The 26,159-nt window shown below is 37.3% G+C and overlaps 1 protein-coding gene across 6 annotated transcripts; it reads left to right on the forward strand.

Moving 5' to 3' along the window:
• On the forward strand, positions 1 to 24,810 carry LOC128166195 (protein NDNF-like). 6 transcript variants are annotated; one of them, XM_052831199.1, is made up of 5 exons: positions 1 to 83; positions 6,399 to 6,639; positions 14,884 to 15,081; positions 19,846 to 19,937; positions 21,407 to 24,810. In XM_052831199.1, exons 3-5 carry the CDS (start codon positions 14,891 to 14,893, stop codon positions 22,684 to 22,686), a joined length of 1,563 nt encoding a protein of 520 aa, XP_052687159.1. In that variant the 5' UTR covers positions 1 to 83; positions 6,399 to 6,639; positions 14,884 to 14,890; the 3' UTR covers positions 22,687 to 24,810. The 6 variants fall into 6 exon arrangements, with proteins under 6 accessions (XP_052687159.1, XP_052687154.1, XP_052687157.1 ...); XM_052831194.1 differs by lacking the exon at positions 1 to 83 and adding an exon at positions 1,507 to 1,623; XM_052831197.1 differs by lacking the exon at positions 1 to 83 and adding an exon at positions 1,935 to 2,063.
• The last annotated feature ends 1,349 nt before the right edge of the window (positions 24,811 to 26,159 follow it).

Genomic DNA, 26,159 nt, shown 5'->3' on the forward strand with positions numbered 1-26,159 from the left:
AAACTGGTGGTCGCTCGTGAATAAACTGGTTGCAACCCCTTGGCGCCTATCGCAATTGCAAAAAATTGAGAGGATCATATCGGGTTCGTAAAAGATTATCACGATCCTTCTAAATACAAAGGGCATGACAAGCGCATTTGGAAAATGAAAAGGAGGCGTATATTTATTTTATACAAACACTGCATTAGGGATTAAAGTTTTTATTCAACCCTTTTATCACAAAACGCAATTTGTGTAACATTAGGAAAAGTGAAACTGTAAGAATTGTCGCTGTAGAGGGCTGTTTTATCTGATAGCCTTCTGAGCGGTGTTTGGTTTTGGGGTAGCAAGATATTTCTACCCGACGGTGATTTAAATTCTGTAATGCAAATACATTTGTAAATATATCGTGTGTTCCAGGAAGCTCAGAGTTGTAGAAATAGTTGGCATTTTTTGAGACATACCGAGGGTTTACAAGTCTTACAAGACACGTTGAAATGAACGACCCCTTCTGTCTAAGCGTTCGACGATCGGCATTAAAAATGAATCAAGAATATCCCCGTGTGTTCAGATAGATCACTTATGTCAACACTAAATCATTCCCGATTGAAAACTTTTCAGGTGACAGCCAACCTGTGTGTAGAAATGACAGTATTTACTTTGATGTCAGAGTCTGCGGCCTTTCTCCGAGTTCTCCATGTTTTATGCTGATTTGGTATTCCAACTATTTTCCACTTGACCTTGTGGGGTCGGGTTTTGGTTTTGGGTGACTTCCCCTTTGTGACGTTTCCCCTTTGTGACGTAGACAGCGTTGGGTTTAATTATCGTTCTAGCCCCGCGTTTCTCTATTAAGGGGGAGGGCGGGGCTAAACATTCTTACCTTGCTAATGGTTGTCCATGGTAGAAGAAGGTCCGATAAGGAATGGTATGTGTAATAAATAAGCAATTAGTTTATAGAATTGCCCGCTGTCACCAAATTAGCTCATATACATTCGTTTGATATTTCACTGCATTCTTTTTGTCTCTAGAAGAGCACGGTTAATTTGGTTTAATCTGATGTTAAACATGAGAATTTAATGGTCTTGGATTAAATACAGGTCGGTTATAAGGTCGATAAGAAAATCAAAACACCATTTGTTACGAATTTTTGTATTTATTAATTGATAATACTGTGTTAGATATTTTGATTGCGTCTGTATTGAACTTTACTGAACTAGTAAGGAGGCATTCCACGTCGCTAGTATAAACCCGTATTGTCTACCAGTGTTTTCCTGATTTAAATAACAATATGTCAATATTGAAATAAAAAATCAACGAACTCTAAGAGTAGATATAGTATTTATTGACAGACAGACCGACTGTGTAGCAGTCCAGCCTTTTTCAGTCTTCACTGATGCGCCGAATGAATCCACAAATAAATGTTTTTGAAGGAATTCCGTGTAATTGGTTCCAAAAAATTGGCTGCCACTCCATCGACTGTGTCTTTCAATCGTTTCTGATGAATCATAAATTAGTTTGTTCCTTGGTTTGTGGAGTAATATTTCAATTGTGAATGTGTTTTTGTCGCTGTGAGGGTCCGTCGTAAGGCCCTGTGGGTGGTAGACGAGGACACGGACAATAAGTCTCCCCGGCGGATCCCCTCAGGTTAGTGCGGTCAAACATTGCATGAGATTTTTGTATATTATTTAATCTGGTTTCATTTTTTTTAAATTTCAAGTACAATATTGTTTGCTCATTTCTTTATAACGGAAAGTATTGTGCGGCCCCTTTATGACCCAACAACAAAAACCTTGAAAAAGAAAAAAAGTAATTAAATCTTAGCGTGATGCAGAGATTGGCGAGATTTTTTTCCATTCAAAACAAAGGTCCCGCCCTACCGTGGGAGTCAAGTATGTATAGATAGTATAAATGAAAAAAAATGTCAATTTATGATAAATGTTTTTATTCTGACGGGTGATTTAAAATTATTAATATTGTGCAACAACTTAGCGGCTATACATTGGAGTTAAATAGTCATTCTGTTGCATTTGATGGATAAATTCCACCCGTGATTGTGTGTTAGAGATATTTCTATGCTGAGAAAGGTAAGCTTACCTGTTATATAACTTTAGTATCAAAGCCAGGCATCCCGCGCCGGACTGTAAATCATAAATTTACACGCATCGTTAAGTGAAATTCATATTTAAGTTGATAAATCATTCATAAAATAATTCATTCATTTAATAATTTATTTGTGATGAGTCCTGTATAAGACAAAACAAAGAAATAAATTTTAGTTAAAGGGTGGTATTTTTAGAGTCATTGGAGTTGACACAAATTGGGGGTCGGGGTATCTCGCGTGCGTACTGTACGACTTTTTATCATGACTATGCAAGAAATCATTATCCCTAAAACTAACATGAAATACTTGTTTAAATCAAGATGACTTTTGTAAATAGGATTACAGCTACCGTACAAATTGTTGTTTGTCCGTGTATTTGTCCAGGCTCGCGTTGTGCCCTGGTAGCTGAAGTGTGACCGATCGAGTGTAGAAATAGTCACTCAACCGGAACAGAGAACTGAAAATTAAAAGTTGATTGTAAGCTAACATCTGGCTAATTCTAGGCCATGCTTCATAAATCCACTTAACAAGAAAAAATTCTCGATGTGCATAAATTAAAAATCAAAAGAAATCAAATTGAAAATACTTGTAACATTCAGTAGGTTAAATGTAGAGAATTTTGTATTTAGATTCATTAATCGTGATATAAAAAAGATTAATTTTCTCTTTATAAAACGTCATTTTCACCTGTTAAAACGCTTTACACCTTAAAAGTAAATGCCACATTTCGAAATTAAAATCTAGATGTAAGAATTCTTTGAATTTCAAAGGTTTGAAAAATCTCATTGCATAAGCTTGTAAAATTGTTAAGTCACCAATTCCCAACAAAGATCAAAACAATTTTAAATGTTTATTATGGTTTGTTATGAGAAAGCAAGAACCCAATTTTTAACTTCTCTGTTGACACAGTTTACACGGTACAATCATACAATAATTGCGATATTTGGACGGAGATAGCTTGGTGCGGTACTTTTATCCCGCGAACAGAGGGCTAACGATACACATTGGGATGTCACTTAATATTCCAAGTTGACATCGAGTCAATTCTTTAAAAACACCAACAAGACGGATGTTTAGCTAGCAGAGCTTGGAATTCTCTCCAACCGTCGACGGTAGCAGTGAGATGAGTGACAGCTAGGTATTATGATAACCCTGAGACAGGATTTTTTGTGCGTTTAGTGGACCAAACTTTCCGTGCGGCTTTCTAGGGATACTTTCGACCATAACATTTTTGAATTATTAAAATAATACACTACCCTTTATTTACTGACAACCATGAAAATTAGAAATAGATCTCCACTATATCAGCCTTCTCGATGTGTGATTTTAGCTAAGCATTCAAATAAGGTGTCGAGTTCGGGTGTTTTAGTGTAATTCATCATTTTCGAGTTTGTCTACAATGTACATTAGTGTAACTTTTATTAAAATATTATTATAAACCATTTATTGCTTTTAAATTTAAAGAATATTTTAAGGAAAAAAAACATCCTGATTTTAAAATTATGGAAATTTTTGTCCAGGTATAATTTTTTTAAGTCAAAAAGAAAAATATGCCATCATCGCTTCCTTTGTCACCCATAGAAATCTACCCAGCTTACTATGTATTACCATCCGTATCATCCCGGTAAAACCTGATATTGTTACAAAATAAAGTTAAATTATATTTCTGTTTCGGCACCTTGATAACGCGATGTTTAAAGTTGTCACCTATCTACCCCATGCCGAGGCTATGGGACCAATTACAGGAGGAGATATTGGAAACATCCACCAGTTAGCTCTCGGTGGCCTTTGTGTTTTCTCTTATTAATCACGAGGTTTGAGGAAACCACCCTCCTCGAATAATCCCGCTCAAGTTAACGGTGCCGCGAACCTTTGATATTTCCAAGCCTCTCTGATCCAGGATTTTAGAGGCGTTTTGTAGGAAAAAAATATTTCAAAACAACTAACAAACAAATATGCATGGTCATACCCACATTTAGTTACTTGAAAATTCGAATACTTGCATGTATTATTGATTGTTAATATTTGGCATATATATGTTGGTTAAGATGCCGACATATACCCGGTGGGTCATCGGGCGACATACTTGATCGTTCATGTCTGCATACTTGATGGTTGTATGCAAACATGCCCGATTGCTCCTTTGTTGACATGCCTATAACGAACTGATTATATGTCGACATACTTGATTTTTCATATGTCGACATATCAAATTGTTTACATGTCGACGCACTTAATTGATTTGTCATGTTGTAAATTTTGAATTTACCGGGTGGCAGTAAATACAAAATTAACAACATGACAACAGTTGTCATGTTGTAAATTTTGTATTTACTGCCACCCGGTAAATTCAAAATTTACAACATGACAGATTGTTTATGCTTTGACATACCTGAATGTTCATATGCGATACCTTATTTTTATATGGCATACCTTGTAGTTGGTATTATAACAGCTTTTCCCTCCTACAACACCTGGATTCTCACAATATGACACAGCTAATCGTGTTCATACTCTGATATACCCGTCTCCCATCCAATAGTTCATTCAGCGACATACCCGATAGTTCTATCACCCTAACATAGGTAGCTTACAGATTAACGAATATCCTAGAAATATCGCGGCATAGCTAAACCTACAGATTAATGAATATCCTAGAAATATCGCGGCATAGCTAAACCTACAGATTAATGAATATCCTAGAAATATCGTGGCATAGCTAAACCTACATATTAATAAATATTCTCGACATACCCCGGCAAAGCTAAATTCAAAGATTCACGAATGTCCTCAACATACACCGGCATAGCCAAATCTAAAGAATCACGAAAGTCAAAGAACTCCACGTACCATTCCGCGTGCTTCGGTCCTTACTGTCAAAATGCACACATCAATGGATGTGAGCGATCGCTGCAGACACATATCAAACATATGTTACAAATTGAAGTGTCATCAATGTCTAGTTAGCTGATAGATAAAGACCTCATATCAAGAACAGAGGTCGTGTTCTACACCATCTAATTGTCTCTTGTTCCGTCATTGGTAAATTCCTCGGAATAATAGCATAAATATTTCTACATTATTTCCTGAAATTCTATGTTTGATGGACCTAAACTCTCTTATTTTCATCACCTGGCTTATTTGAGAAACATGCCGACTCACTGTTGCTTTATTTGTAATTTTACCTACCATCAATTAAGATATGTATGGATTACATCGAGGCTGTTATAATGATTGTGTGCGAGTTTAATGGGAGACGAGGGTTATTGTGTGTTCGCCGTTTCCTCTGAAGATTATTGATGAATAAACAGTTGTGCATCGACTGCATTTATTTGGCGATGTCATTAGATTTGTAATCTCTGTTTCTGATGCCCCTATCGCCTTGGCTTTCTCGCCCAAGCTCGCTCCTGTTTGATCAGTGCTTATATCACACGAAAGTGAATTTGTCTTCGGGATAAAATGAAACCCGAATATAGGCCCAGAATCTCATCTATTATGCTCAATATCAATGGAGGCATTCCGTGAAGTCGCGGATAATCAATCAATTCTAAATTAATGTGATGGGGATCTTTAAACACGGGCTCCCCAGTATCTGACCTCTTTGTTTGCCCGGAAACATAGAATTAGAAACATTTACCGGATGACGTCAGCAAAGAAGCTGGACACTCCGACAATTTGACGTTCCCCCTGTTATCCAACACAAGGCTATTTTGGTTTCTCCGAGTTTCGTGTTGCTTTAATTTCACACTCCTTTCCAAGCCCTTCACTGTTTAGCCGGCTTGCTAACTAATTTGGTTACCAATCTACATTTACATAGCAGCTTACATCCTCAAACTGTCTACATCCCACACTTTAATCGCTTGATATAACTGCATCAGTTATAACTAATTGACGAGTAATATAACCGCATCGATATCAGTCTTACCTGGTAGACGACACACCTGTTAATTAATTAATCATTCCAATGTTTAATATCCACCCACTCTCCCGATTTGTGAACGCTACAACAGTAATCAGCTGGCCCCAGTGTCAAGGGTACTTTCACTTTTGCATTGACCGGTGCCTTTGCGTACTATTTTATTTAATTGTTTATTGGTATTTTACCTTAATCTTCCAGAAAAGTGCAATAAACACTGGGTCATATTACCCTGTATCCAATACCTACCGCCATACAGATTTAATTATAGACATTACACTAACGACATTGATAATATGGTATCGCAAAAAATATTTACATTACTCATTGTTTTTTCCAACCTTTATCTAATTAGTAGCAATGTGACAATCAATATATGAAAATGATTATTATTGTTTTCAGAGTACCATTTCTTGAAGTTCTACACAATAATGAAACAGGAATTTTTGTGAAACACGTAAAATTCAACATCTGACCAACAAATGGGTGAGAGGGCGAGTGATTTGATCTTATTCCTGTTTGTGGGAGACAGAATTCTCGGATATTGCTAGTGCTTGGACAATACTGGAGGCCTGTCAATCTTAAGGCCCGCCCACGCATCCAGTCCCGGCCCCCCAAGACATGATAGATGAGGGAGCCTGAGGTGAGACTGTTATGTAATCTTGACAAACATTAGCTACCCCCAAATACGAAGCATTTGACGTGTTTGAAATTCCTGAAATGTATAAGATCACATACCTTTAGAATAAGGCTTTAAGTGTTGTCAAATACGGGTATTGGTGTAGGGTTTGTGTCGTAATTTTACCGTATGAATTCCCGATTGTGGCAAGAGGCAGACTGATATCAAATGGAATGACAGATTGATCGAGATAATATTGTTAATCGTTCTAATTACTCGTACAAAATCTCTTGACTTGATCACCTTTTTCGGCTTATCAAATACCCCAATGACAAGACTGAAATGAGAGTTAAACATAGCGCTGGCGCAAAGTCCTATAAATAGCCCGCAAAGATAACTGTACAGAACGGCTGATGTCAGATACAGGTAATAAATAAATAAATAAAAACAACTAAATTTAACAACTGCAAATATAACCAAGACCACATGCAAATAAAGGGAAATTAAATTTTCCAAATTTTAAAAGTCTTTCAATGTGTACATTGAACGGCATTTGTGAAGTATTTGGATTTGGGATCTGTAACTTGATCCAAGACGGCATAGGATATATCACTGCAAAGATCGACAAGTAATCCTAGGTATGGAATTCCACCAATGTATCGATCGCCGGGCTCGGGATCCTGACCCTCGAATACCTGTTTGTATGCTGCGCTCGATGACATTGTCGGGGTACGCTTACCACGCTGGCGGTTGATAAACTTTAAATCAAATACTTACTTAAATACCTTTTGATCTCGCAAGTCATGTTTAAAATCAGCTACAAAAGGCACTTTTGCTCTCGATTCAACATGCTTGAGAGTGTTCAAATTCTTGTAAACATATATGACGCCCCTAAATGACAGAGGTCCAAAAAAACTACCAGTGTCTTGGGAATTGTAGCGTTGTTTTAAAGAAATAAAAAAGAGGGGCGCTGGAGAGAGCAGATACCGGTCGGTGATTGGTCAGGGATGTTCACTTCCGCTGGTCACCGGTATCGATCATCATCTTGATGTCTTGTTCACGAAATGAGAGAGATGACTCAAATGGATATTGTGCGAATTGATAATTCCTTGTCCTCCAAATCTTACGTACCTATTAATCACGTGAGATAACCGATTCTTGACGCAGGCGCAAATGATGCCGGGATTCTGATCCTCCGTTTTTTTTAAACGATGGCTAGTTTAATTTTTACTTCAACCAAGAACTAATGCATCTACGTTATCTATTTTCATGGAAGGATATACTGAATATTGCCTTTCCAAGCAGCGCTGGCTAAATTGTTCAAGTAAGTCGTTTTGATGTTTTTATTGAAATAAACCGAACAACACGTGTAAAGGGGAAAAAAGTCATTGTGTGACCATATCAATAAGGCTATCTTGACAAATATTTACACGAAGATGCAGTAGGATAATTCAATTGTATTCCGTATCTTTGCGCCTTTAGCATCTCAACTATTGTATAGTGTCAATTTTCCTCTGATTAGCGCGAGTCTTTTGTTACATTCTGTCTTTCGGTGATGTCTGAGATGGAGGGAAATTGAGAGTGCATGAAGGTAACCATTAAATTAAATAGGAATGAAACCTTATATCTTTATACACAATATGGATAGAGACCTACTGTTTTATGGCTGTGGAGACTTTCGGTTTTTGGGGGGTTTTGGTGAGGGAGACACGTTCAGGCCCTCGTTGTGAAGCAGAGAGCGGCTATAAGTAGGCCCCCTAACCTCCCCGGCGCTTTCCCAGTGTGCCCCTTGTCTTTCAGTAGAAGTTGTATTTTCATGAAGTCGCTTCGGTTGATTGAAAACAAGCGGTGTGAAAATGGGGAAATCTGGAAACTTGTCTTAAATCCAATACATAATCTGAAGCAATGAAATGTATTCAATGGAAACAAAAACGTTTCTCTCGGCAACAGCGTGTGAAGGCTGCAGAGAGTGGAAACTCTAGGCATTAGGATACACGGAGCCAGAAGCTCAAGTCTGACTGCTCAATTCCGGAAATCGAAAATAAGATTTTTGAAGAATATCAATCGATTTCAAATTCTAATTTATGTCACTTTGCTTACAATGATTGTTTGACGTAACCCTGACATTTTGATCTATTGACTCTTGCTAAAGACTTGCTGCATGAACATGTCTGTCAGTTCACCACTTTAATACATACTGTTTTCGTGGATAAAAAATAGGTTATTAGTTCTTAATTTCATTGTATTAGTTCTGCATATTATAATAAGTAAAATGAAATATAGGAATAAAAGAAGGTTATTAATTCTGAATTTCATGGTGTTAGTTATGCATATTATAATTAGTAAAATGAAATATGATAAAAAAAATATCAAATAATTGATGGCGAAATAAACAATGCTGAAAATGTGTTAGTTAAAGATAAATAATCATTTTTTTAAATATTTTATTCTTAATAACGCTATGTCATGGAAAACTAATTCGCAGTAGATCAATGAAATATCCTATTATTTTTATAATTACGTCACGGGTTTCTCTGGGCGTTGGGCAATTCAAAAGACCAAAATGAATTTCTTGCAAATTTGCAATCTTATCTGTAGAGGTTTGTTAACATTCCCCTAAAAATGATGAAAAATACATTTATCATTCATCCTAGGTTCGGGCTCTTTTCGATTCACACACTTTTTCAAAAATAAAATTTCTGACATTCTTCGACATTTTTCATCATTTTTCACTTTCGTTTTTTAACCTTGTTAGATATTTTGGTCAGATCTGACTTATTTTTTTCTGGCAGGGTTTTAAACAACTCGAATTATGAGCTTCCTTTTTTATGAGTTAGCGCGTGCATTCGGTATAAATCGCTTCCCAGGGCTCTCTGCTTTTGGACTTCCTTTTAGCGACGAAAAGACATGGTGCAAGGAAGGCTCAAACCAAACACGGAATTTGTAGTTAATATTTCTAAACATAACGGAACCTGTCAACTCAATAAGGAAACTTCAACACATTTCATCTCAAAGACCGTCATAGTCTAACTAGAGACCAAATAAATGTCAAGCCATGTCCTCTTAAAAATCCACACAGGATATACCCGGCCGTTCTCTGATCCATAATTATCAGGATCCCTGAATTAATTCAAATGTTAACTGATTTTTGCGGAAATATCAGCAGTGTAATGTGTTTAAATCGTTTTTGCAGGCAAAGTAAATCCTATTATAAGCCTCGGTATCATATGATAGGACTCGCATCGGGGTCTCGTGCGATTCGGCGTTGTCCGTCACGGACCACCACGAGTGTGGAAAGTGAAATGTGTAACTCTAGCAGTTGGTCCTTTTGATAGAAGGAGACAAGGTTCCTCGAAAAAATGACAAAAAATGAAGAGAGAGACACCCCGACGCTTTAGAAAGTGATTCATGTCCAGAATTACCCGTATCACTCTCCAAACGTCGGGTACGGGCTGTAAAGTGGGGTTATTTTTAGGTGGTTTGAAATCAGATCGTGTCCAAGTCGGCTGAAAGCATGCAAGCTATCCATTACTTTATAGTGTCTCAGAAGCATTCCGTGAAGTCACGCCAGCTAATATAGTACATTAAAGCTGACCTTGAACTTGTATTAAATTTTTGAATTCGAACACTTATTATGACTGCGTCTAGTTCAAATTACGGATTGCTTATCGGCAAGAGTAGTATAAATATTTAATTTGGGCGGAGAATCTGGGATAAACTGTCTTTTGTTGAGCACTGATGGTCGGAATGGCGTGTTACTTGGATCAGTCCATCAGTCACTGCTTACTCATCGGACCAGCAACCCTCGGAGGTGGCGGGAGATTATGGGATATAGACAGAAACGATGTATGAATTATTTATTTATAAATTGATCTAATTGGACGGGAAATCCTTCGATCTTGGACCGTCTTGTAAATGGAGATTGGTCTGCAGACAAATAGAGCAACCTCATGCGAGCCGACGTGATTCAGACCCCAGTAGACTCTCCTGGCGCTGAAGACTGCTCCAAAATATCTGACACATTCTTCATTAACGCAAATTTTGAACAGGGTTTATGACGCAAAAATCTGAATACATGTATTAATCAGAGGGTCTTGTCATACGAGTCTCAGTATTTACAACCCCATTATGTAAACCAAAACAACTGATTAGATTGTTCTTTCTTTCTTTCTTGTCCTTTTAATACGTATGGTCAATTGTTTTAGGAGGCCTCCCTGATTGTATCTCGTCGTCAGATCATACACAATCAAATTCCGCTCTATCAGATAGCTACAATTCAATCGTTCTGGAATTTTTCACCTACTCGTAGTTGTAGCTTAGATTTAAAGTGCAAAATCCAGATTCGGGGAATTATAGAAAAATTCTCTACGGAACTATAAATTATATTTGAGGACAGATTTGGGTGCATAAAGGGATCAAGAACTTATTTCCTTAGATTTACACATTTTTTGTATATTTACGCCGTACAGTCTCCGGGGAATTTAAAAGGGAATAAGTTTGAATTTTATTGTGCGTCTGAAAGAAATAAAAATTAGAGTAACGGTCATTAGTTATGCGACATCAAACTGTTTAGCAATGTGACAACTGGTAAGACAATCTCTTTCATGTGGTTTGTGTACAAACAAGCTCTGCACTCATTTACGCTGCTGAAAAACAATGGCTTAAAGATAAGATCAACAGCAAGTTAAATGATATCTGAAGGCGACTTTGGCATATTTTCGTTTGACAATGTTCGTGTTTCAGTTGTCCCGACAAAAATGTCAAGTATTCCAGGCGATGTCCTATTGTCTATTAACCTTGGGAGGCAATTTGGATCGGGTGTGTTATCTCTTTAATTGTGCAGTTAATCGGCGCTAAAATAACAAAAGGTTGCACGGGGAGGAATGTGTAATACAGTCAGTCTAATTTGTGGATGATCATTTTTTTCTTGTGAAGTACATGTGTCATTACGATCCACAGATATATATATATATCACCGAGTACATTAATTCAGCGGACAGCCTTACGCTTATGAACCTGTTTATATATATATATCAGTATATTTTTAAAGTTATATGCATGTATTGTACTAAGTACGGTATGACTCTTACATGCATTGGACTTTGCTCTACGAATACATATTTTTGCTTTATTTACATTGGATATATTTACTTCTTTATGAAATAATATGATACTTATATTTAATATAGTTGCATATAAAAGTATCCAGTTACTGGCAATATCACACAAAGCTTGAACACTCACAGTTTCTAACCTGTTATAAAGTGCGCAATCAAAATCAACTTGTAAATGCCTCGGAGAAAAGGTGGATTTGAGTGAAAAACATAACAGTTTGATGGACAGCCGATCATATCGGGGATTTCCCGGCTTCCTGACTTCTGTTAAGGTCAGGGGCTTTACTGGGCGGGCGGCCAGCGGCCGGTACTCGCGGCGCACGTGTAAATTACTACTCTACTTCTCTGTTATGGAGCAGTGGAACAGCTGATCGCTGTATTGTACCCTAATTACCCACACTCAGACAGAAGTGTGCGCTGTTTACCGATGTCCGTGACGTGGCTGGCGTCGGCAAGTCGCCCCAGAAACAGGTGTCTGGATCAGTCTCCCTCCCCACCCCACCCCCCACCCCCCGGAGCTTGCAATGGTCTGAACACACTATTCAATCTACAAGTGTGAACATAACACAAAAATAGCAGAAATCTGATCTAGTTGTCGGAGAAAAAAGTTTATTTGCCGAGGTCTTAATTTTAAATAAATCAGAAAAAGGGGGAAAGTGATAAATATCTTAATTTTTGTGAAAGCAGTGGATCCCTTAAGTTATGATAGAAAATAAATCAATTTCTGCAGGCCCTGAGCCACTAAAGGTAAAAGAAAATGGAATTATCAGAGAAGATTTATAATTTTCTTCATTTATGCATGCTACGTGTATGTTACACAGCCCACTAAGAGCGATCAGCCAATCGCATCTTACTAGGGAGATAGCGACTGTTAGAGAGAGCCTATGCGATATACCATCGCTTGAAGTAGAACATGAAATACCAGCCATGTTGAAACTTCTTCTAATAGTCATTTGTAAGTTATTAATTATTTATGTCTTATGAGCTTTTCAATAATTACTTTCCAGGTGAAAACTTTAAAAGATTGCGTAAGTGTGCACATATTTACAGAGTAATAAAATTGCCTGGTTCGGTTACATGTATAAAGGGATTTTATAGTAATTATTCATTTAACTTTTGGAGAGATGGAAATAAAACGGGTCGGTTTGTGACGAATGGTGATTTTCTGTGACAATATACGCCGGGTAACCCTTCCATCTGACCACTCTGCCGATGAACGGACTCTGTAAGCCGATAGCTTGATTGATTTTCTAAATGGATTACATAAACCCGGGTCGTCTTCGGGGGTGCGTTTCTTCCCGTGGACTCCCGTATTGATTGTTTCTAGTTGACGGTGTGAAGCTGTGATCTGACCAATCGGTGGACAGATTATAGGCGCTTGTTGACCAGCCACTGACGGGTGGGCACCCCCAGAGATCGGATTCCCGTCCCTCGGGCATCTTAGGGTGCATCCCAGATTTACAACTCCGGAAAAAATGACAAGGTTTTATCACCAGTATAACGCTACTGGCATATCATATGCATCTTATTGTCAAGTGAGAAAATTACCAGTGCAGGAATTAAAATGGCCTTAGATATAATTCATTTTGCTTTTTTTTACTTCCATGTGATCAATTTGAAAAAGTGTTTTTCTGACTGGAGGGTGGCTTTTCATTATGTTTCGATTGAATTGGACGCCATTTGTCGATATCTTAATGCATACAATATTCTACCACCTAACACCGTCGTGTGGAGGCCGCAGCAATGACCTGAAGTAGCAAAGGTATTCCGCATTTCTCTTACCAACACAATATTCATTAATCAGAATAAAAAAAATATGACTTAAAGTAAAGTGATGATTTTAGGTTGGCGGATCTGACACTTAGATAAATTACAAACAGCATTCCTGTTTATTCATATATTCATTTTGATGACTGGGCTACCGACAAGATTGTACAGTTTTTTGTCTATTTTCATTAAATGTGTAAAATATATGTACGGTACAGTATAGAGTTGCATCTCCAAAAACCGACTCTTCTCGCGAGGCGTTGCTTTGCGATTGCACTGATAGTTAGGTTCGGGGAAAGTAAATTGTATTCCCTGGAGAGCTTTGTTTTTCTCTTCAGAAGCCGCTGCTCCCGTGATGCTCGATGATTAGTTTTCATCACTCTGATATTGAATAGACCACCTGTTTCTGGCTGTCTGGGCCCTGCCCCCGGGACCCACCGACCTACGGTCCCCCCTGGCTGACCGCTCTATTGTCTATTGTCATTCTATCCACGGTTTACCTACAAATTTCTCAATGAGCTGCTCTTGTCGCTCGGTGTTCATTAGATTGATAACAGCAGACTTCTGAGGCTGAGACCTGCTGGGTTGAAATATATAACATACACTGTATTCTGTGGTGCCATTCAGATATCGCAAGATAGCAATATAAACGCACTTCAGGATTTGGCCATGATGAGGACCATACAAGTGTTGATTCCAATTCTTGAAAATGAAAAAAAGCGCTCGTCTTATGATCCAATTCCGGTCATTAGTGTGACATGGTCTCAATTTGTCTCAAAAGTCATATTTATCAATTTGTTTATTTAATCTTCGTCATGTGAAAAATAAAATATTGAAATGCTATCTAGTATTCAAATGAAAATATACAGTAAGTCATTTTCTCGAAGCTACGAGATAGGTGTGTTGCAAAATTGAGCTTTTTCACCAATTTTAATTTCAATGTTCATCATTAAAATGGATAATTTGATTAAGTTGCTGTAGTATGAACCGTTTGTTGCTGTATTTGTAGGTCTACCATTTTGATTAAGTTGCTGTTGTATGAACCGTTTGTTGCTGTATTTGTAGGTCTACCATTTTGATTAAGTTGCTGTAGTATGAACCGTATGTTGCTGTATTTGTAGGTCTACCATTTTGATTAAGTTGCTGTAGTTTGAACCGTTTGTTGCTGTATTTGTAGGTCTACCATTTTGATTAAGTTGCTATAGTATGAACCGTTTGTTGCTGTATTTGTAGGTCTACCATTTTGATTAAGTTGCTGTAGTATGAACCGTATGTTGCTGTATTTGTAGGTCTACCATTTTGATTAAGTTGCTGTAGTATGAACCGTTTGTTGCTGTATTTGTAGGTCTGCCATTTTGATTAAGTTGCTTTGTTGCTGTTTTTGTAGGTCCACCATGCCACAGTTGCTGGATAAGGCAAGATATATAACGCTGTTGCTACTGTTAACCACACTGGCAGCGAACACTTCACCGGCCGAGGACCAGTTTAACTTTGGAGACTCGGACATCGTTCACTTCCAGGATTCCAACGTACTTCCGGAAAGGGAGGAGGTTCTGCATTATCTTCTATTCAACTTCACTTCTCGGTGAGTTACCTGGTTCCCGGACCTCTCACAAAATGACCAGCTTATGCCCCGCCGCCCCCAATTAATCACAAAATTTTAATTTCTTTTTTATAGATATACCCAGTAGGTTTCATCCTTGTCTCCAAAAGTTATTGAAATTTCTTTGTTCATTGATTCTAATTTACTCTAGACATTTTATATATTGCTACAAATTGCTTGTTCTGTGTAGAAAGAAAGGGAAAATGTCCAATTTCTAGGAAAGCTAAAATAGCATAACATTAACACGTTTCACACAAGTCAAATCATTCTGTTTAATTATAACATCATGGCATGGTTATTTAGTAAAATACTAAACTACAGACAGTACTTTTAAAAAAAACTTGTTGCTGGCGCGATGTTTTGGGGTGGCCGCCAGTAATTCTTTGTATATATTTACTTTCAGGTTGTAAGTATTCCCTTAGATCAATAAATGTAAAGTCGGAAATACTGACGGGCATTTAGGGTAATTTCTTCCTTTTGAAGTTTCTATGTTTCAATAGTCCCTGCTGGTAGATTGTAGCCGCTTCTCTCACATCTATGCTTTTTTTCAATCAAACATAATTGTATACGGAGTTACTGCTTTAATTTCCATGGTTGCTTTTACCATTTTGGGCTTTTGTAGTCTTAAAGCGTCTGACTATACTCACCAAGTTTTGCATTTAATAAAGCATTGGCGTGCATGTCTATAGTCTCTGTTGGATCGCAAGGATGAAACAGTTTATTACAAACGTTAAAGTGAGTGTATATCAACCAACTGGAATATTAACTAAACATTGTTTAAATGTTTCGTTTGAAAATCTTCGCTTTTAGTCGCATTGTGCAAATAATGAACCATTTGTAGAAGATAATTTTGATTTATTTATACTTAACCGATTCAGTAAACATTTTGTATTTAATTCCTTTCAAACATATTTACATATTACACACTCATACCCTCTGGTCTTGATAAGAAGTGACACAGCACAATTCGGTAAATTGAACGAAACACTAGCTTGCATTCTATTGTCGATTTGTCCGAAAGCTACACATTCCAAAGAATATTAAAAATTCTGAAATCAAACGCACTAAAACTGTTGGATAAATAAGGAGTGCGGGGCATAAGTTGAAGCATTTTATGAGTGAAGTTTCTTTTTAATTTTAGTATTATTTATATACTCACTAACAACTAGAAAGAGCTACCGTAGACTATTTTTCGAAATTGATAATATGAGCATATACCAAAGCGATGCATTGCGTTCAGGCTTGGTGATATAAGTTGTCCCAGTCGGAGTGAAGCAGACATGGAGCAGACCGAGCTCTTTCTATGGATACCAGATGGGGAGAAACACAGATTATTTTAAATTGTGACTTCAGAAATTGAATTCTGCATTTGAAAGAAACTTATTTCGGAAGCTTCCACGAAATCTCTATTTACTTAGCAATCAAAGTATCATCCAAAATTATTTCAAAGAAATTGTTACCAGAAATACCTATTCTTAATGTTGAATTAATGTTATATAATCGTCGGCTGTGTAACAAACCGATGGGTGAAAGTTAGATGATTAAACATAACGTGATGATGAAACATTGGGGGAAATCCACAGAATAGCTAGGCTGTAAAATAAAACGTATGCCTCTCAAATGTAAACTTCGGTAAAACGTTTCACAGTGGTTGGTGTGGCTTCAAAGAAGGAACACAATATAACAGATAAATCGCGCATCTTGAAATTGATAGCGACTACGAGTGTCCGCTAGGTAGAGCCCTCCCCCCACCCCCCAGTCGTTTCCGAGTAATCCGCTTAAAAACAAACCATGTTAATGTAGTTTAGAGCAAGACAGTAAACGGAGAAGGGGGAAAATGAAATAATGAGATAAATATTTGTTATGATTGCTGGAAAATGTAACCGAGCTGGTTTCTCCATCCTTGACATTGAGCCTTTACTCCATCAGTAGTTGTCTGTTTACTTAGGCAGTGGACCAAGGGTTATACACAGCCTAGATCAGCCGGCGACGATGTCTTCCTCTGGCTTCTGGCACTGTGGGTGCTGGGAAGAGGTGGTAGGGCGAGGTGGTGGGGATGTCTGTCATCTTTGCATGGCCGCTTGTTCAAGGAGTCTGAGAGATCAATGTTGATTTAATAGGGAAAACCACTTGCACTCTGTTAGATAATTTATCAGAGTAAGATAATTGATTAATACAAAAAATATAAGATATATTAATTATTCTCTTTTTTTTTTGTCCGAGGATAAAAAAAACCATATGCAATAAAATGGACACGACCCCTAGCCTGCTAAGCTTCTGCTGTGTTTGTGTTTTAATGATTTAAGAATAAATAATATGCACATCCTGTAAAAACGTGCAGTGGGATTAAGGGCGACATAGCCACGCATTTATATCCACTTCTGATCAATCGGAAGTAATTTCGTTTGAATGAAAGAAAATAAAAGTTTAATTTTATGACCATATAATGCTAAGTCTTGACACTTCCTCCATTTATTGCCAGCTTATGTTACCTCGATCTGAATTTTCTACCAACTGTACTTGATGACTACAACTTTAATCTATCTATGGACAAAACTCGTCCAATTCCCCTAATTTTGCTAATTGCATGTTCATATTTCAGAACGCTGTTATTGTTACACTTTGTATAGGAAATTGAGATATTGTATTCGCAGTTTTCACGGTAAGATGAAATAATGGGTAGATTTGGGGGTCTGGAGTGCGACTTTCGTGTAATAGACCTACCCGTTTGCGTCAGTGTACCCGTATGTTAGGCTTTCTCACATTTCCTGAAATTACGCTGTTCAGAATGCATGTAATCTTGTCTCAACTTTCTTTAACGTCTGTTGAAAATGTACTTAATAAACAAGTTAGAAAAATGTTTTTAATCAAAATTGGCGTAATAATAATGAAGTGCCAGTCCGTAATGTTTAGTAAATCTCAAGAATTTAAAATGAAAATATAAAAATTAACATAAACGAGGTAATCTGCTGGGACAAAAATTCGAAAATTTCACCCCAAGACACATACTGATGTAGAAACATATTACAAAAGGAGTTGCGATCGGAGAAATACGGGACCGAATATTGATTTGAGAGTTAGATTAGGCTACAAATTGTGACGCATCTCCAGACAAAATTAAACTCGATCAGGCAACAGTTGATCCGGATCTTATAAATAATATCTGGAACATTATCCCAACTAGGATGGCTTTCACACGCTCAAAGACGCGGATAGAATATACAACACGAAATGTATCACAGCTTTTGGCTTGATAATATCTATCAATACAAAAAAAATGTAAAACCACTGATCCTCAGCATCAACTTAACACAGTAAGAAACCAGCTCGGTCCAACACAGTGCGAATGTATTCTAAATATAAATTTTCTTAAAATCAATCAAATTTTTGTGATAAACCGAGGAGTTCGTTGTTATGGTGTTTCTTTTTGTCATTTTTTTTTTACAGAGAAGGTCTTTGATTAAGCAGTTATTACCCGTTTTATTTATTCGTACTGAAGCAAAACATTTGTTTAGTCTAGCGCCATTGTAAGGTCGCCGAGTTTCCACATGTTTGTAGAATTCTATTGTTCACATATTTAATGAGTTTTTGCTTTTATTGGTAATAATTACGGACTTTAGAGGCTTTGATAGGGGTATGAATGGCCCCTAATCCTGACTTGTGTGTGTCTCTGATTTACTGGAAGTGCAGGGCGTCCACTCTATTTATTCTGACATCGGCTGCGAACTGCAGTCTAACTTTTCTGATTTTGTCATTTAAACTCGCCTAAAAGTTAAACACACTTATTGTACATCTGTTAAAGATTTTATTAACAATTCATTTAACAAATACGCAACTAATTTCTCCGCTTTAATAGAGGCTTTTTTGACGCCCAGAGTCCAAGAAACGTCAAATTCCCAGCTGCCATGTGTAAAGTGCTCGTCATCAAAGCTTGATCACTGAAATTAGCCGGACCCTTTTGTATTCATCAGTCAAAGGCCTAAAATTACACTGATTAAAATTATTTATAAATGATTTGATTTCTTTCTCGTAAATAAGTCCATAAGATTAAAGTAATTTATTCTTTATGAAAGTGCACATTCTGAACTTACAAATAAACGAGTTCAAATTTTTCATCGCTTTTGACGTTCAGTAAAAACACTTGAATTACACCAAACCTGATGCCAACAAGTTTTTGGCTTGTTAAAAAACCGACTGTAGTTTGTTGATAAGTCGTACTTTTGGAATCAATGGTTAGAAAGTGGCGCGAATTAATTCCTTAGTTTGTGGATAGGATGGTTTCCCGACTCGCCGGCTTGTCTCAGATTTCTGAATTAAATCACACGAGGTGTGTTACTACTGAGTTTCCGAAGAGATAAACAACAACGAATTATGATGCCATTCATTGCCATGGTTTTTTTGTCCTTAATCTTTCTGTATTGGTATAGATGCTGTACCTCATGTAACAATTTATATGTTTGGAGTGAAATAAAGTACTTGAACATATGGCAAATTAACGAAATAAAGAGAAAATACCAGTAGTTTTCAAGCTTTATTTTGGAGTAAAGCATTTTAGAATACTCGGATATTGATCAATTTAAAGATCATACACCTATCATTTTATTAGAATTTAAAAAAAAAAGAAAAAAAAAAAAAAAAGATTTCACATCTTTGAAATTTAAAGGATAAAGTATTAACTTGAAGTTAATGATTATATGGTTTTATATATTAATTATATATAATAAAGAGGTCCAATTTTCATTCCAGAGTATTTTTTCCACACACAGAGAAAGGAAGGCCATTGTATTTGACTGTCATACCGTGCGCATCCCCGATCGAATGGACTTTGTTGCATGGAGGTAAGAGACACTACTTCCGGTATAAAAAGCGCATGCACTGTCATAGACCGGAACCTGCATCTGTACACATTAGATGTCAACATCGTAACGACTAATTACAAAACGTTTACACCAAGATGTGTTTTGCTGACCGAACTTTTGCATAGCGTACATAAATACTGTTGATGGTGAAATAAAATCCTTTGATAATGTGTTCCTAAATGATAAGAATATGCATAACCATTTTTATTTCATTCACGCTTGTAATCACAGTGACGTCACATAACAGGGAAAATGAGTCTGGCATTACACCACCGGTGTTAAAAAGCGAGTAAAAACAAAGGAGGCCATCCTTTGTACCGCTTATAATTCAGTTTCATTGAGGACCATCTTTTTGAACCTCATATAATTCAGTTTCATTAGATTTTCTTCCTGACGCAAAGAGTTGTGACCTTCACCTTAAAATTTTAGGCGTTAGGTGCAGTCTTTTATTCTTGAACTTGATTTTCTTCTTAGATCTTTTTTCTTTGGTAGGCAGTATATCATAGCTAATCTCCTTCTCTACTCGTCCTGTATTTTTTTACTGTAGACTGCCGAAAGTTGCCAAGTGTATGTTATTATTTTCATATGTGAAAATTATGAAGATGGTCTTTTAATTTGCGTCTTTCAATAATCCTTTTGCTTTCGTGACCGACTTGTCTGTGGAAACAAAGCTGGAAGCCAGACACCAAATTGTTATTGTGTAGATGTGGAGAGTTTACTATAGGCCACGCCGCACTCATTACGGGTTCAGTAATAACTATTTAGTCTGCCCTGTATTTTCTTTACTTATATAATAAATACGCTTCCTTTACAAAAACAATATTTATTCTAGAACCACTTCGACCTCGGCTGCAGATTTTAAGAGTCTCTCTCTCTCTCTCTCTCTCTCTCTCTCTCTCTCTCTCTCTCTCTCTCTCTCTCTCAGTATAGTTTCTCCTAATTTGAAAAATTTCTTTTCTAATTTCTTTCTGGCTTTTTGAGCTAGAACCATTTCAACAAGACCTTGGACTCTCCGGTTAGACGTAGCTATCTATTTCTTTCGTCAAAACAAGTTACAAATGACGCGGTATCAAGTGAAATATGCACAGATTGCGTAGTTTTAGCTCAAAAGCCAGACAAATCTTGTCGTTTCAAACAGCCATGGCTGAGTGGCCAGCAATGAAATAGACAGACCTACGTCACATTGCTGTTTGACACAACTACTCAAAGTCCAAGGTCTTGTTAAAATGGTTCTAAGACTACGCAATCGGTGCATATTTCACTTGAAACCGCGCCATTTATAACTTGTTTTGACGCAAGAAATAGAAGGCTTCGTCCAACCGAAAGTCCAAGGTCTTGTTAAAATGGTTCTAATTGCCATAGTGATAGGTTTTTTAATTTCTTAATAAAATTAATTTCGAAGACAGAAGGCTATCTTAACTGATATACATGTTTCTTTTCGTTTGTAGGTAAGGCTCTGTACAATCACACCGGGGGAGAGTCTCACAGCTTACACTACACCACGGGGACCCCTGGGCTGTACACGATCACACTGAAGCCCCTGGAGAGCGACACCTACGTAAAACTGTACATCTCCGACAGCTTCCCGCTAAAAACCTATCCAGTTCTGCCAGATGACGATACAGTCAAAATAAAGAAAAAGAGTCGGAAAGGATTCAGTGTCGAGTGGAACAAAAGTCCCAAAGAGACGCCGTTCGACAACATCATTGAGTACCATATTGCTGTGAACCGGAAGCGCTCTTTTGACACGTTTTGCTCACTTATGTCTCATCTTCACGGGGACAAACGTCCTTCCCGACCAGACACTTTTAATTTTTTAGAAGAAGAAAAAAGATACCAAAAGTTTTTAAGGGAAGCGAACCCGATCAAACCTGCCAAAAAGAACGCGATCAGTTACAGGAAAACGAATGCAACCGTGTTCAATTTTAACAGAGCCCGACCGGGGCGGAAATATTTTGTAAATGTGTATGTGTATAATAAACTAACGCGCCTGGCCAGCGCTTTCCAAAGTTTGGAGGTAAGGACTAAACCTGGAAAAAGAAAGCCCCCTTCTGTGAAGAGGTTAAAGAACGGACAAATCCAAGTACATCAATTCACGAAGCCCAAGGAGCTGCTTACGATGGAGTTCAGGGTAAGCAAACCTGCCAAGGAAGCATTGCTTGGTGTTCAAGTGTGTGGCCAAAAGGTGCGGTTTCAAATAAGGACTAAAAAGAAGAAATGGTTCAGTAGAAAGATTCAAAACTATAAGGAGTTTACTCTCACAGATCTGCCAAAGGATACGTATACGATAAAAATCAAAGGTTCAAAGAAAGGAGGTGGTGAAGTACGATTCACATTAACTACTAAGAAAAATAAATATAAGTTTCCGAGTTTACCCAAGAAAACTTCGGTGACGTCACTCAATACGACGTGTGAAAATGTGACCATCGCCTGGGTGGGCGAGACACGACGTCAGACGTTTTGTGTGTATAAGACGGAACTCTCAGAGGCCCAGAGCGGCCTCCGACCAAAGATTGACCAGTGTTCTAGTGAAATTGACAAGGCTAGTGAAAAAGTGTTTTGCAAACGATTTAGAAATCACCGTCAGCAACACGCTTTGCAGGAGACGGTGACAGGACTTAAGACCGGGCGTCACTATAGAATTGACGTCACCGTCATCCGAAATAAACGTTCAAAAATGTTCTTACGATATGACAGTTTATATGTTAAAACGGAAGACACGTGCTGAAATAGAGGTGATGTTCAGGTGTGTGGTGTGAATGTTTATTTGTATGTGTGTCTGTGTGTAGCGAGTGCGTGTCTGAGATCTCTATATGTATATATAAAACAATGTTGGCGGATGACCAAAGCTATATTTCTGGTTACAAGATTACCTTTGTTACAATAGGAGTTTACAAAAAGGTGTTCTTAATCTATTTTGAAAGTTGAATTAGGTAAAAATTGGAGTTATTAAGGGGATTCTACTACTGAAATTGTCTTGGTACATGCATGTATTACAAGCCCCAATGTCTATTATTTTCATATGACCAAACCATGACGATTTTTAAAAAAAAATTTCTTTCTCTTTTTTACATTGAAACATATCATCTTTTGTCCATTTCATTATTTTTTGCCGTAGCAAATATGGCTTCAGAGCTAAGCTTTTTCTTCATGTCCGATTTTTATCCCAGGCACAAAAACTTTTTTTATACATATTGTTTTGTTTTAAGTTGTGTGTCCTTAAAAAAGTTTTAAATACTGAAATCAATGGCAAATCGGACATTTTAGTTGATCATGAATTCCATATGGTTTCCTTCTCCCTATCAATAAAAGAATGAGATGTGAGTGTGGCTATGTACATGTATATAATTTAATTTATGTGTTATGGAAGTTGAAAAATTAGGAGTTTTCAAAGCAGCTGTGATGTAAAGTAAATGCATTGTGATATTCTTGGGCATGAGTGACACCATATAGGCTATCCCCCCCCCACCCCGACGACAAAATACCCCGTCACCCCCATGCCCCGACTGTCTTGTGTCTGTACCTTGCTTTGAAGCTTTTAATTTATTTGAGTAAATGAAAGTTCGTTTGTCAGTGCAATGATTAATGTTTTCATCTCATTTTATAATTCACGATTTTGGTGCTATATATGCTTGTTCACAATCCATCCCCTTATGATTTACACATCCGACATACATTTTATTATTATATTTTTAATATCATTTTCAACTACAGAAATTAACACGTTAGGCAACAGTGCTAGACAGGAAAATAAACAACTGTAACAACCACCCCAAATTTACACTAGAAATTGAAAAAAAATACGAGAATCAGTTCTAAAGATATATAGAAGATACCGGTTCATATAATGAATAGACAAGTTACATTTATTTAGCACTGGCTCCATGAAATAACAGCATTTACTCTGTGCAGATTGTCAATGAGGATCCTCATAGTTTATTTTATCCTAACAGTCGCCGATGTGATTTTTAAACTATTTATTCCAAACCGTCGTTAATATAGTCGGGAACTTTGACACGTAAATCATGTTTGGTTTATAAAGATAAGAAATGGATGTATCCTGAATTTGGCACTCTCAGAATCTTTCAACACCTAACAAACTGTGCATTTCAGAAAAAAAACGGTATTTTTATCAAAACCCTTATCCTGATATCAATGTTACCGTAACATTGGGCCCCGAGAATGTTGCCGTAACATTGGGCCCCGAGAATGTTACCGTAACATTGGGCCCCGAGATTGTTACCGTAACATTGGGCCCCGAGATTGTTACCGTAACATTGGGCCCCGAGATTGCTTGCGTTCGGATCGTCTCGGGCAAAGACCTTTGTTGTCTCCAGTGACTTAATTAAGCCCCCTCCCTCCCTCCTCCTCCCCTTGCCATTTTTTTCCGAAATGAAATCCTATAATCGGCTAAGAGTTAACCTGGGAGTGTGTTGTGTCAGTATTTATTACATTTTGTTATGTATTTATTACACAAGCAGTATTCCTTTCACATTTCTCCCGCTGTAATCTCATTCAACATTTGTTTATATTTATTTAGAAGTTGAATTTATGAAATGGAAATATTTTGAAGGTCTCTATATCGTCGCCTCGCTTCCATGTGCAGGTATAAGTTTCATTAACCGGAAGTGACTTTATTTTGCGCATGTTCAGCTAATATGTAATCATGCTTTTATAGGCATTTTATGCAAATTTAACAACCTGAGGTCCCTTTACAATCGCAACCTCTCGGGCTTTTCCGAAAGGCCCGAGAAGTTGCGATTGGTCCCGTTAATGTCATGTTTCCATTTTGTTTTATATTTAATATGATTCAAACATGTTGTTGATTAAAAATTGTTAAAAGAAATTCTAATATGTGTTTGACCTTTTTATTAATTTGTGACACACCGAAAGGTTATATATGTTTGTGACGATGAAAGATGATCTGTTTCCCTGAAGGTCATGGGGATAACACCTTCTTTGTCGTTGGTATATTTTAAAGTAGGAATACTGAAAAACTATTGATTATCATTTATTAAGAAATGAGTTTTCAAAATATATATTCTTATCAAATAGGTTTGACAATTAACAATGCTAATACATATCTGAATTAATATACCTTATGAAATTTTTCCCTGGCAAGGCGTACAATTGAATGGATAGAAAGAAAAATTGCCTCAAAACAAACGAGTTTACGAAACTGATTATAAAATGAGATGTAAAGTAACTGTTGTACTATTTAGATAATTCTCTCTGTTTTTCAGTCTTTCTTTCTCTCTGATCAATGACTGTAAAATGATGAAATAATTTGTAGCTGGCGTTTCTCTCAGTATGAATGAACGGAGAACTGACGCAATCTGAGGGGATAAAAATACACGACACTGTCACTGCCAATTATTATCAGTGATAACTGAAATAAAGTGTGCTCAGTTTTACCGGGAAAATAGCTCACAACAAAGGGAAACAATTAAAGGGACATAACGGTTGTATTATCACCCACAGGGGGCGCTGCAATTTGAGATAAACTGTACGAGTTTGTAACGAAGCAGGGTATTACTTAGATTAAGAGGAAGACCGCCGGTATGTCTTTGTGATTCATTGGAGGTGGAAGGAAGTAAAAAGCCCCCCCCCCCCCCTCCCCATATTCCTTCGCTACCTGTTCGAAGCATCTCAAGGAATGTTGATACCCGTGAGATCGTTTCGCAATGTGTTGCTCTCGCCTTATCTCATAGACATGTCTAAGCTCAAGATAAGTCAAATTGTCTATCTCTTAATCCGTGACCTACTTTTATAAGAACGAAAGGTCAGTCTTTGATTTAGTTAGCTGGCTTCAACACATGCATGTCGAGTGCCGCACTTTTCCTTGTTTAATATGATTAAAGCCATTCTCCACACAATTATGCACTCGCCATCTAGTGAACAAACTTTCAAGGTCCTTACATGATGAACATTGGTTTGAAATTAAGGAAATGCCCCGCGAAAGTACAAAGCTAGGAACACCCTTTTGTATTTAGTCATAAAGGCTTGCTTATCCGTTTCATTAAGAAAGTGAATTTAGGTAATGCCTTAGTGCAAATGTTTTAGATTTTGTCTACTATCGCTGGATTTATTACCTCGGCGTGTGTAAGGTAGGCTACTCAAGACGGAACCACGTGGGGACGGGGGAACGTTCTTTTTATTCCATCAGAGACGAATTCATCCTTAGAATCACAACCACCCATG

Source organism: Crassostrea angulata, chromosome 10 (genome assembly GCF_025612915.1).
Source record: "Crassostrea angulata isolate pt1a10 chromosome 10, ASM2561291v2, whole genome shotgun sequence".
In the NCBI taxonomy this organism is placed as follows: Eukaryota; Metazoa; Mollusca; class Bivalvia; order Ostreida; family Ostreidae; genus Magallana; species Magallana angulata.

Bases quoted from the DNA above. Each gene is read 5' to 3' on its own strand.
- LOC128166195 (XM_052831199.1), top strand. From the start codon at position 14,891: ATGCCACAGTTGCTGGATAAGGCAAGATATATAACGCTGTTGCTACTG. The intron at 15,082-19,845 runs GTGAGTTACCTG...TTTTCATTCCAG, and splicing joins CTATTCAACTTCACTTCTCG to AGTATTTTTTCCACACACAG. The intron at 19,938-21,406 runs GTAAGAGACACT...TTTCGTTTGTAG, and splicing joins ATGGACTTTGTTGCATGGAG to GTAAGGCTCTGTACAATCAC.